Below are 11,557 nucleotides of genomic sequence, written 5' to 3' on the forward strand. Positions count from 1 at the left end.
ACATCTCATTATCTGAATTTATAGCACAAAGTGCTTCTGCTCTTCTGTATTAATAATACTGCAGTCTCAAAATACTTCATGAACCCTGAAGTGATTCTCTATGGAAGGAGCTTCGTTTGCAAAATGAATTTGGCTAGTCACCTGCATACCAAAATCTCCAAGTATCTGAACAAATTTCTTGTGCTCCTTTCCAATCCAAGATCTCATTGGATCATGTACTTGGTAAGGTGTTACATGGGTGTGAACAATAATCCCTGTTTGTGCAAATTCTTTCAAGACTTCTGGATAAGTAATCCAAGTATTGCTTCCCCCAGAATGACCGCCATCCAGCCAGTACATTGTTTTTATGCTTTTGATAAAAGCATCAATGTTCTTGTCTTTCTTGGCTTCTTTCAATTCAAAAAGCAACTGATTCAAAACAACACAACCTTTACTGAATCCAATCAAAGTAAAAGAAGCACCATTTAGTGATGGTGGATAAAAACTCATGGCAGACTCATCAAATTTTTCACAGGTCCTCTCTTTTTCTCCCCGGCAACCATTAGTAGTATGAGAAGAACTGGATCTACAATTAGATGCTTTGGCGTCCTTATTCAAATCTTTCACATTCTTCTTTGGTAGCAAACTCTTCTGACTTAAGTTAAAAGCATTAACTAATAACGTATAAAGGTGCTTAAAAGCTCCAAAGTCAGTATTGTGTTCTGGAGCACCAAACATATTGCTTTTCACAAAATTGTCATAGCAGCTGAATTTGTGCAAATGCATTCGGGAACACTTTATCACCCAAATATAACTATTGGGGAACCGGTGGGCTAAAATTGTGGCAACATTTTCTAGACTCCAGTTTTCCCACTGATAATTCTCAGGATGACGAGTCATAATTTCATGGTAATTCTGAAAGGTAAGAAAGATAAAACAAATATTAAATACACAGTTATGTAAAATTATTTCCACAAAATTAGTTTCCCATTTTTATTGGGGAGGAAGTAGGGATGTTATAATGACCTATGGTTAATGTACTAGAAATGAAAACTATAAATCTATTACCTTCTGGCTTTAAGATTTTAAACAAATCACTTCTTCCGTTTAAGCCTCAAATCCATCAAACACAGGGTTATAAGATAAAGCTAAATAGCACAGTAGAAATTTTAAAAATAAAACACTTTAGAATGATTATAGATTTTTAAATGGATTTTATTTAGTATACATATGATCTATTATTCCTAAGACATTAACTAAAAATAAAAATTTGGTTTCTTAGACAGATTTTTTGACCAACACAGAATTCTAAAATATTTTCCTATTAAAGCTGCTATCCTGAACTCCTCCCTCTTTGGATTACTCTAGCAACCTGAATGCTATGTTTAATTTCAATTTTAGTATTACAAAGCTGCAATGAACATTATAGAAAAATCTTCATGTATATCTGTGATTACATCCTTAAAAATAAATTCCCAGATGTGGAAAAACTAGGTCAAAGAATATTCATAAGTTAAGGTTGTCTATATAGACTACAATACTGTCTTCCAGCGAAGTATGTATAATTTTTCTTTTATCTTTGTTAAATTTCATTGGCACAGGATAACTTATTCTAATTTGAATTTATTAAAAATTTAAATGAAGTTGAAATTTTGTTCATATATTTATTAGCCATCTGGATTTCTACTTGTGCCTGTTCATATCTTTTGCCTTTTTTTATTTGGTTTATTTATAAGTATTCTATATATATTAATAACTTTTTGTTTATGTTCTAGGACGTACATGTAAGTTTTGTTTTCCTTTCAATTTTTATTCATAATATCCTTAAAAAAGGGAAATTCATTCAAATTTATTTCATTTATTCTATAAAATTTATTGGATACGTACTGAACAGTCATGGATCAGAAGAGATGAAACCCCTGCCCACACAGAGTGCACATTCTAGTACAGAGATACATAATAACTCCATGAGTTAATAGAGCAGCACCCTCCAACAGAAATATAACATGAGCCACATGTACAATTTTCTAGCAGCTACATTAAAAAAAAAGTAGAAAGTTAACAGGTGAAAAAAAAATTTTTTTTTTTTGGCCACGCCCTGCAGCATGCAGGATCTTATTAGTTCTCCGACCAGGGATTGAACCCATGCCCCCTGTTGTGGAAGCACGGAGTCTTAACCACTGGACCGCCAGGGAAGTCCCAAAATTATTTTTAATAATACATTTTATTAAGCCCAATACATCCAATATATTATCATTTCAACATGTAACCAACGTAAAAAATACTGAGATTATTACATTTCTTTTTCTTTCTAAGTTTTTGAAATCTAGTGTATATTTTACACTTACAACACATCTCAATTTGGGTGCTAAATTTTCATCGGAAATACTTGATCTGAATTTAGATTTCATAAGATTTACAGTTGCAAAAGTAGATTCACATACCCAAGTTGCTCAAACACACTTAAAAGTTTTCCAGGAACTGAACTATCAGTTTTTAGATTTAAAGTTAAATACAATTTAAAATTTAGTTCTTTGATCACACTAAATTTCAAGCGGTCAATAGCTACAAGTAGCTAGTGGCTGGACAGTACAAGACCTTATAGACGTTATATGGTGATAAGTGCGATGGATAACAAAGCAAGGGAAAAGGAGCGTAAAGTTTTGGAGTGGGTGGAAGATTATTATTTAAACACAGGGTAGTCTCCAATAAGACAATAGCTGAGAAGGGCCTGAAGGAGCTGAGGGATTGAGTCATGATTATTTCAGTCATAAGGAACTGCAAAATGACCTGAAGTGGAGCCATCGTTGGTGTAACCAAGATACACCAGTGAGACCAGTGTACCTCCAGTGAAGTGAAGAAGGAGCAAAAGTGACCACTAAGAGGGTCACAGAGATTGCTGGTGAAGAGGGGAGGTGCTGATCATGCCTCGTAACATACCCTGAGGACTTTGGCCTTTGCTCTGATAGGGTGTGGAGTAGATGGCTGATATAATCTGTTTGGAAGGATTACTCTGACTCCTATGTGCAAAGGGGCAACAGTTTGAAGCAGGGAGACCAGTATGAGGCTACTTAAGTATAACCCCAATGAGAGAAGGTGGCTCGAACCACAGTGGTAGTAGAAGCAAAGGTGGTAAGAACTGGTCAGATTCTGTATATATTTTGAAGGTAGAGTCAACAGCATTTGCTAATGGACTGGGTATAGGGTGTGAGAGAAGGGAAATAGAACTGTACTTTTTCCTTATTTCTAACAATCATATACCAAACATTTTTAAATGCACCTCTCTTTTGACCTAGTAATTCTACTTCTAGGAATTTATCTCAGGGATATACTTGCACACATGCATAAATAAATCTGTCTAAGGACATTTATTCCTGCTTCAGAAGAATGAGGCAGTTCTATGAGCACTCATACGGGTTGTAAAATAAGGGTTAAAAAAACGCCTGAATGCTGAGCTATCATTTGTGTTTAAAAAAAAAAAAAGTTTGCGTCAGCATAGAATGTCTCTGGAAGGACATATAAATCAGTAACAATGGTTAGCCTTAGGGAAGGGAAATTGGAGACTGCCTCCAGTCATCCAAAGGGATGAAAAGGAGACTTATTTTTCAATGTACAACCTTAAATAAAATGAATTTTTAGCAATATACACATTTTTCTATTAAAAAAATGAAGACTAATAAAAGTAATACTACAAAAATTTAGTCTACATGCAAAGGTATAAGGAAGATATAAAAACCACCAATCCATAAAACCACCATTAGAAATAATCACTATTAAAATTTTGGTGTCTAGTATTCCAGTGTTCTGTAGTATACATACACATATACAAGTATGTATGTTAAGAAAGCGTTCTGTATTTCTTCCCTCAGCAAGATTATACACACAGTTTTCACTTAAAAATGTTAGAGGCATGATTCCTTATCAATAAGTATAGATTTGTATAATTTTTAGACTTCCCATCAAAAAGATTAATACCAATTGATACTTCCACTGGAAGTATACATGAGTGCTTATTTTCTCACATCCTTACCCACACTGGCTATTAGCATTAATTTTTAAAATATCTTTGCTACTAAGATAAAATGATATCTTACTTTTAATTTGCATATTTTTATTCCTAATCAGGTTGAACATTTTTCTATGTTTATTGGCAATTTTCATTTGTTAATTCTCTATTCATATCCTTTGATAACTTTCCCAAAAGGATGCTCAAGTCCTTCTTAACAGTTTTTACCTCATTAATATTAAGTTTGTCATATATGTTAAAAAAAATCTATTCCCAGAAGGCCATCATTTAAGTTTTTTATGGATTCTGCTACTGCCTTCTGCACATCCAGATTTATGAGATATAAAATTATCATAGGAGCTTAGATCTGAAAGGGCTCATCTAAATCCTTTTTTTTTGTTTTTTGATAAATATCTCTTTTTTTATTTCAGTGAGACAACGAATTTGGGCCCTTTCCCTTGTCCCTACCTATAAGAAATCTACACTCTTTTTCTGCACAGAACCCTTTTGTCCAAAAAGTGAAAGAATTTGCAATTCAGGCACCAATGTAAAGAATAGAGGGATGAACATGAAAGGAACTACCCCCACATGCAGAGGTGGGCATGCGTGCACACACATGAGCATCATCAGAAAGGGAAGGAACAAATTTCCAACACAAGTTGAAAGGTGGAAATATTCTTGCCTATTGAACTTTGACTTCCATTTCTTCATATATTCATCAGTGGGCATTTGTGGGTCACTAAGCACAGTTTACAGTCCCTCAAGAACACAGTCCAGTGGGAGAGACAGAGATAAATAATTACAAGGCAATATGATTACTGCTGTAAAGCAGGGATATGTGAAGAACTGTGAGGGGACATAGAGAAAGGGAGACTCAAGCTATGTTTTGGGACATCAGGGAAGGCTCCACAAATACATGAGCTCAGTTTTGTAGTATTAGTAGAAATTCCAGAATTATGCAGTAGAATTCCTATTATGTCTGAAGTAGGAATATTAGTCAGGTCTTCATAAAGACACCCAAATATTAGTTGGGAAGAACAGAGCCAACACTGAATTATTGTATGGATTCCTAAATAGCTAGTTATAAGTGCCAAATACAAAAGAAAGCACAAACATCTAAATCATTTTTATAGCTAAGGAAACTGAGCTCCTACAAACTATACAGTTATTTATATTATATAGTTATTTAATGAGCTAAAATGAATAAGATTTTATGACTCTGTTTAGTCTCTACCACATAGGAGGTGGTAAACCTAAAAACTTGGTGTTTTCTTTGATTAACCAGAGGTTACATGATCAGAGTAGGAAAATGCTCATACTAAGTAACTGTGTGTATGTACTAAAATGTAAAAATAAGATTGTTACTCTTGTGTCTAATAAGTCCAAATCTAAGAACAATGGATAAGTACTCCCATATTCTAGAAAGAGACACCAGACATCCCCATAGGACTTGCTAACAGGTAGTCAAAACCAGTTCTGCAACCCAGGCTACTATACAAGGCCAATCTACAGAAGAGGTGGAAGAACGTGGTTAGAAAGGGTTTTCTTTTGAGAGAGTTTTCATCCCAGTTGGGAATGCAATGCACTTACTCTCCCGGTAGGGGTTAAAGGGTGGGAGGCATGCTTCCTCATCCCCAGTGAGGCAGGCGGCAAGAGAATCTCCTGGAGAGATTAAGGGGTAGTTACTCCACAGGTAGATGCTTGCTGACCTGCAAAAACATAAAGGCCCATCCCACACTGCTACTGAAGTACTGGTACAAAGGATTTTTAGGAAAACTTGACATGTGTCTCCATGATAAAGACTTAAGTTAGGTGGACTATTGTTATAGCAGAGTGAGGAGAGCTATATAGGGTACGAGCTGTACTTCCATAAAAAATGGGTCAAGGGGGCATCTTCGCTGAGCAGAAAGTGGACATCTCACGTAAGCAAGCTAAAAGGACCGTAACAGGAACAGCCTAAGAAGGCTGCTCGACATAGCACACGAAGCCCCAGGGTATATGGTCAGATGTGAAATAGTAGAGTGTGTGTGTGTATATGTGTGTATGTGTGTGTGTGTGTGTGTGTGTGCGCGCGCGCGCCCATGGTTCTTGGCACAGAGCTCCTAAAACCCTTGGAATTTCACGGGTGACAGGGGTTGGTCACCAGAAAGACCAAGACATGATGAGAAGTTTGGAACTTTCAACCCCACTCCCTATTCTCCAGAGAGGGACTGGAAATAAAGTTAAAGATTGATCATACCTATGCAATGAAGCCTCCATAAAAATCCCCAAAGTACAAGTTTGGATAGCTTCCAGGTTGGTGAACACAGGAGGTGCTAGGAAAGAGGTGCACTCAGAGAGAGCATGGAAGCTCTGCACCTCTTCCCACATACCTTGCCCTGTGCATCTCTTCCATCTGGATGTTCACCTGTATCCTTTATCATATCCTTTCATAACAAATGGGTAAACAGTATGTAAACTGTTTTCCAAAGTTCTGTGAGCCATTCTAGCATACTAACTGAACCCAAGGAGGGGGATCGTGCAAACCCCAATCTATAGCTGTTCAGTCAGCAGTACAGGTGATAAACTGGGACTTGGCGACTGGCGTCTGAAGTGGGGAGGGGAAAAGACTCGTGGGACTGAGCCCTTAACGTGTGGAATCTGACACTAACTCCAGGTAGATAGTATCAGAATTGAATTGAATTATAGGACACCCAGCTGGTGTTGCAGAGAATTGCTTGGTGTGGGGGGAAATACCCACACATCTGTTGTCAGAAATATTCTGAGTGTGGTAATAGTGTGAATAGCAAAGGAGAGTCACATAGGAGAAATGAGTCTTTTCCTACTCACCAGGACATACACTTAGGGCATGGTCATCTATATATCCTAGTGTTTAGGAAAGCAAAAGTTTTTAAAAGCTAAACTTGGAAATGACCCAAATGTTCATGAACTGCTGAATGGGTAAGCAAATTGTATGTCCATACACAGAAAACTACTTGGCATTAAAAAGAAATAAACTTCATGACAGAAACAACAGAAAGAATGAATTTCAAAAGCATTAGGCTAAGTGAAAGAAGCCAGACACAAGACTACATACTACATGACTCCTAACTAATGAAAATCTAGAAAAGGCAAAACTATACTGAAAAGAGAGCAGATTAGTGGTTGCCTGTGGCTGAGAAAAGAGATTGACTAAAAGTAGGGCACAGGGGTACTTTTTAGGGTGATCAAGATGTTGTATTACATGATTATTGTGATGGTTACATAATTGTATTCGTTGAAATTCATCAAATTGTAAACTTACACTTAAAAATAGAAATAGGGCTTCCCTGGTGGCGCAGTGGTTGAGAGTCTGCCTGCCGATGCAAGGGACACGGGTTCGTGCCCCGGTCCGGGAAGATCCCACAAGCCACGGAGCGGCTAGGCCTGTGAGCCATGGCTGCTGGGCCTGCGCGTCCAGAGCCTGTGCTCCGCAACGGGAGAAGCCAGAACAGTGAGAGGCCCGCGTACCGCAAAAAAAAAAAAAAAAGAAAAAAAAGAAATACCTACAATCCTGTATCCTGAGGATTTAAAAAGCAAGAAACTCAAGAAAATTGGACAGTACCTACTTAAAAAAATTCTGATCCCCCTCCAAAATCACTACTGATAAGAAAAACATCAGGAGGTACCTAAAGAAAAGTGAATTACTACGGCCTCAGCTTTCCTGTAATTCAAAGGATAAAAGGGCAAGCATAGAATAAAAAAGGACATACAATAAAAGATGACTGCAAGAAGGAAATCAAAAAAGTAATGGTAATTAGCATTTAAAATTACACTGTCAACCAGATCCAATTAACATCAAATAATGAATCTGTGTTAACATGAGGCAAAACTTCTAATGGTATCCTACAAAGTTCTGTTTGGCCCTATTCTGTTCAATATTTATCCAAATTAAAAATAAAGATATAGAAAGAATGCTTATTTAATTTATATATGATATAAATGAAAATAAAGGTTCTAAAAGGATCAATACACTAAAAGATGAGCTGTATCTCACAGGGTAAATTTCATAAGAATAGACATTAGGCTCAAAAGAATCAAGTGCAAAGAGAAGGAAATCTGAGCCTAAAAGCCCTTCATATAATAATAGCCAAGTAGCACTTAATACATTGTTCAAAAGAACTTACGTTTATTCATTCAATAAGCTATCTACTGAACACCTACTTCATGCCACTCACTAAGCATCGCAGATATAACAGTGAAGAAAACAGACGTGAAGCGTGCATCATACTAGTGGAAGACAGACAAAATCCAAAATGAATAACTAATATAGTAAATGAAATGGATAAAAATGAATTATCCTAATTATTTATTAGGAGAAAAGTTGACAGGGATCCTGTGCACATGTATGATTATTAAATAGGATGGTCATCAAAGGCCTCACTGTGAAGGCAACTTTTGACCAGAGACTTGAAATAGGTGAACTAATGAATCCTTACAGACATCTGCAGGAAGATTGTTCCAGGCAGTACATGCAAACTTGAGGTCAAGTGTGTCTACCATGAGCAATATGAAGAAGGCTGGTGTGGCTGGAACCTTCTGTGGAGAGTAAAACAGATAAAGGAAACAGTCAAAAAAGCAGCAGGGTGGGAATTCCCTGGCAGTCCAATGGTGAGGACTCCAAGCTTCCACTGCAGGGGGCACAGGCTCAATCCCTGGTCAGGGAACAAAGATCCTGCGTGCCAAGCAGTGTGGCCAAAAAAGAGAAAAAAAGAAAAGAAAAGCTACGGGGTGGGAAAGGTAAATAGAGTGAAGGGCCTTGCATGCCATCAAGAGGACTCTGGCTTTTACTATGAGTGGCACGGGAAGCTGCTGGTGTTTTGAGCAGAGGTGTGGTATGATTTGACTTAGGTTTTTAAATGATTATTCTGATCACTTCTAGATACATTTAGGAGGTAAAGCCACTTTATTTGCTGATGTATTAAGAGAGGACAAAAGGATAATTTCAAGATTTCTAACTTGAGCAACTAAATAGGAAGTGTTTCCATTAACTGAGGGACAAGATGATGACTACAGGAAGAGCAAGTTTAGGGACAAAGATCCAGAGACTTTAGGTAAATGTCCGAAAGGAAATACGTGCATGTAACTGGCAAGTCTAAAGTTCCAGGAATAGGCTAGAACACAAATGTTGAAGGTCGTCAGAGTATAGGTAGCATGTAAAGCCACAAGACTGAAAGAGATCACAAAGGGAGTAAAGGTAGTCAGAGGAAAAGTCCAAGAACTGAGCGCTACAGAACTCCCCAATAATTAAAAAGGTCATCAGAAAGATAAGAAGGGAGGGTAACTCATTGGGTATTCACATATTTAATCCTCATTGATATCCTATACATCATTATTCCCATTTTGTAGCTGAGCTGGCTGCAACACAGAGAGATTTAACAATTGGCCAGATATTTCATAGCTAAAAAGTGCAGAATCAGGGTTTAAAACTAGGCGATCTGGCCTCAGAGCCTTTGATGCATTATTATTCTCTATTTCTTCTCTAAAAGCCCTGGGTTTTTAGAGGACTTCATACTCTGCATAAATCAACAGTATATCACTGTCCAAAAAGCTAATGGAATCTCAGGCTACTTAAAGAAATGGATGATGTCAAAATGAAAGGAGGTATCAGTCTAACTATATTTAGCACTTTATAGATTTCACCTGAAGACCTGTGCTATATTCTGACTTGCCCACTTTAAAAATATTTAGTAGGTGTTCAGTGGAAGTTAGTTATCATTACCATCATCATCATTATTATGGATGCACACAGTAGCTGGTCCACAAAACCCTGGAAGCCACTGTCAGCAATGCCATGCTGATTTCCCAAACCGAGCAAAAGGGCATCAACTGAGTACATTAAATTCCTCCTCTTAAACTGAAATACCAGTTTTGATTAGCAGTCAACTAGACCAGTCAGTTATTTGGAGGGCAAGAGAAAAAACTACATATACCTTCATCATCATCTGACTCAGGGCACAACGTCTGTAAACATATTTTTTTAAAGCATTAACTTCCAAAACAATAATTGTTTAATAAACTAATTATTTCACGGTTTAAGAAACACAGCCAGCCATATTTTAGCTTTACCTCTCTATACCAGCACTACCCAAGAGAACTCTGTGATGAAGGGAATGTTCCGTGGAAATCCTCTGTAACTGCACCGTCCAGTACAGCACACACAAACCTTAGGGGCCGCTGAGCATTTGAAATGCAGCTAGTGCGACGGAGAAACTGGATTTTTAATTCTATTTAGTTTTAATTAAATAGCCCCATATAACTAATGGCTACCCTATTAGACAAAGCAGTTCCAGATTAAGATCTAGATTAAGGCCCAGCTTTCCAGGACAACATAGCCATGTATATTTGCCTGCAGCCGCAAGATTAATAATAAAGATAAAATCACACACAAAAAAGTACAGAATTTAGGTGAGCATCAAAATATTGACATGCTTAGCGATTCCTGTCCCTTTTCTTCCACCCATTCTCCCCTTCTTAGGGTTACTGAGTGTCACACCCTAGTACCAGTATTTTGTCTGTTTACTTTTTAATAACTGCCAGCACGCTAATTTAAAAGCCCTCTCTCCGCCTCCTGCCCCCCTCCCCCACCGATCCTCTGAGAAACCAAGTTACAGAATAAATACACGTTTTCTCGTTTCTAGGTCTTCAATTCCACCCCCTCGAAACCTGGACTGACGGCTGGCTCTTTCGAGGTCGTAGCCCTCCAAGGACACCTCCTGTCTAGGGCTCTATGAGGAGGGGGTCAGGGCGTGGAAGGGGCGGTTCTGGATTTCGTGGAGCCACCCCGTTTAGCGCCATGTGTGAGTGTGTTCAGGCGAGGCAAGGAACCGGGCCCCAGCTACGAGGGAGGAATCTAGAGAATTCGCATATGTACAAGAAGAAGGAGCAGGTGCCCAGGCAGGCCGCAGGTTACCTGCACATCCCCGGGGAAATAGAGTACGTGATGCTGGGGCGGTGGTTGCGGCTCCTCCTTCGCCAGGTCCCCAGGGAGGTCCCGCCGTTCCGGTCCCTCCCCAGCGGCCGCCGCCGCCGCCAGCAGGACCAACTCGTTGCCTCGCTGCGGGTCGGCTCCCGGCACCGCGGACAGCTGCACGCACTGCTGCCTGCACCGCTCGGCTGACGGGGAGCCGAGAGCGCCGCTGCGGCTGCTGCTGCCGCCCAGGTTCATGGTTCCGGCCTGAGAGCTGAACGCTGCGACTCCGATTCCGAGCTGCGGTAGCAGGAGAAGCAGCGGCGGCGACCGCAGGAGCCCGAACCCCCACATGGGTCGCCGCCGCCAGAGCGGGTCCTAGGGTGTGGGAGGGCCTGAGGGAGGACGTTGGGCCGGGTGCCCAACGGTCTGCGGGAGCGACCCGGGCGAGAGCCGACCCCGAGGGCAACGACGGCGTCAGAGGCCGACGTCCGCGCGCAGCGTGCGTAAGGGAAGGAGGGGTGTGCGCGAAATCCGACTCCGGTTCCCGGAGGGGGCGATGAGAAGGGGGCGTGGCCTGAGGAAGGACGTTTGTGACTGGTGGGTTCTGCCGCGGCCGGGAAGTTCGAACGGAAGTCTGGGAA

At 39.7% G+C, this 11,557-nt stretch overlaps 1 protein-coding gene across 1 annotated transcript; it reads right to left on the reverse strand.

Moving 5' to 3' along the window:
• Positions 1–34: 34 nt before the first annotated feature.
• C8H2orf69 (chromosome 8 C2orf69 homolog) lies at positions 35–11,350 on the reverse strand. The gene is made up of 2 exons (XM_022567345.3): positions 10,917–11,350; positions 35–894 (listed from the first exon to the last, which is right to left on the reverse strand). Exons 1-2 carry the CDS (start codon positions 11,265–11,267, stop codon positions 67–69), a joined length of 1,179 nt encoding a protein of 392 aa, XP_022423053.1. The 5' UTR covers positions 11,268–11,350; the 3' UTR covers positions 35–66.
• Between the last annotated feature and the right edge of the window lie 207 nt (positions 11,351–11,557).

Source organism: Delphinapterus leucas, chromosome 8 (genome assembly GCF_059928025.1).
Source record: "Delphinapterus leucas isolate spDelLeu-1000000601 "Yukka" chromosome 8, BTC_Dleu_Yukka2, whole genome shotgun sequence".
Taxonomy (NCBI): Eukaryota; Metazoa; Chordata; class Mammalia; order Artiodactyla; family Monodontidae; genus Delphinapterus; species Delphinapterus leucas.

Excerpts from the sequence above, each read along its gene's own strand:
- C8H2orf69 (XM_022567345.3), bottom strand. The coding sequence starts at position 11,267 with ATGTGGGGGTTCGGGCTCCTGCGGTCGCCGCCGCTGCTTCTCCTGCTA. Across the intron at positions 895-10,916 it reads ATTTCCCCGGGGATGTGCAG|AATTACCATGAAATTATGAC; the intron begins GTAACCTGCGGC and ends CTTACCTTTCAG.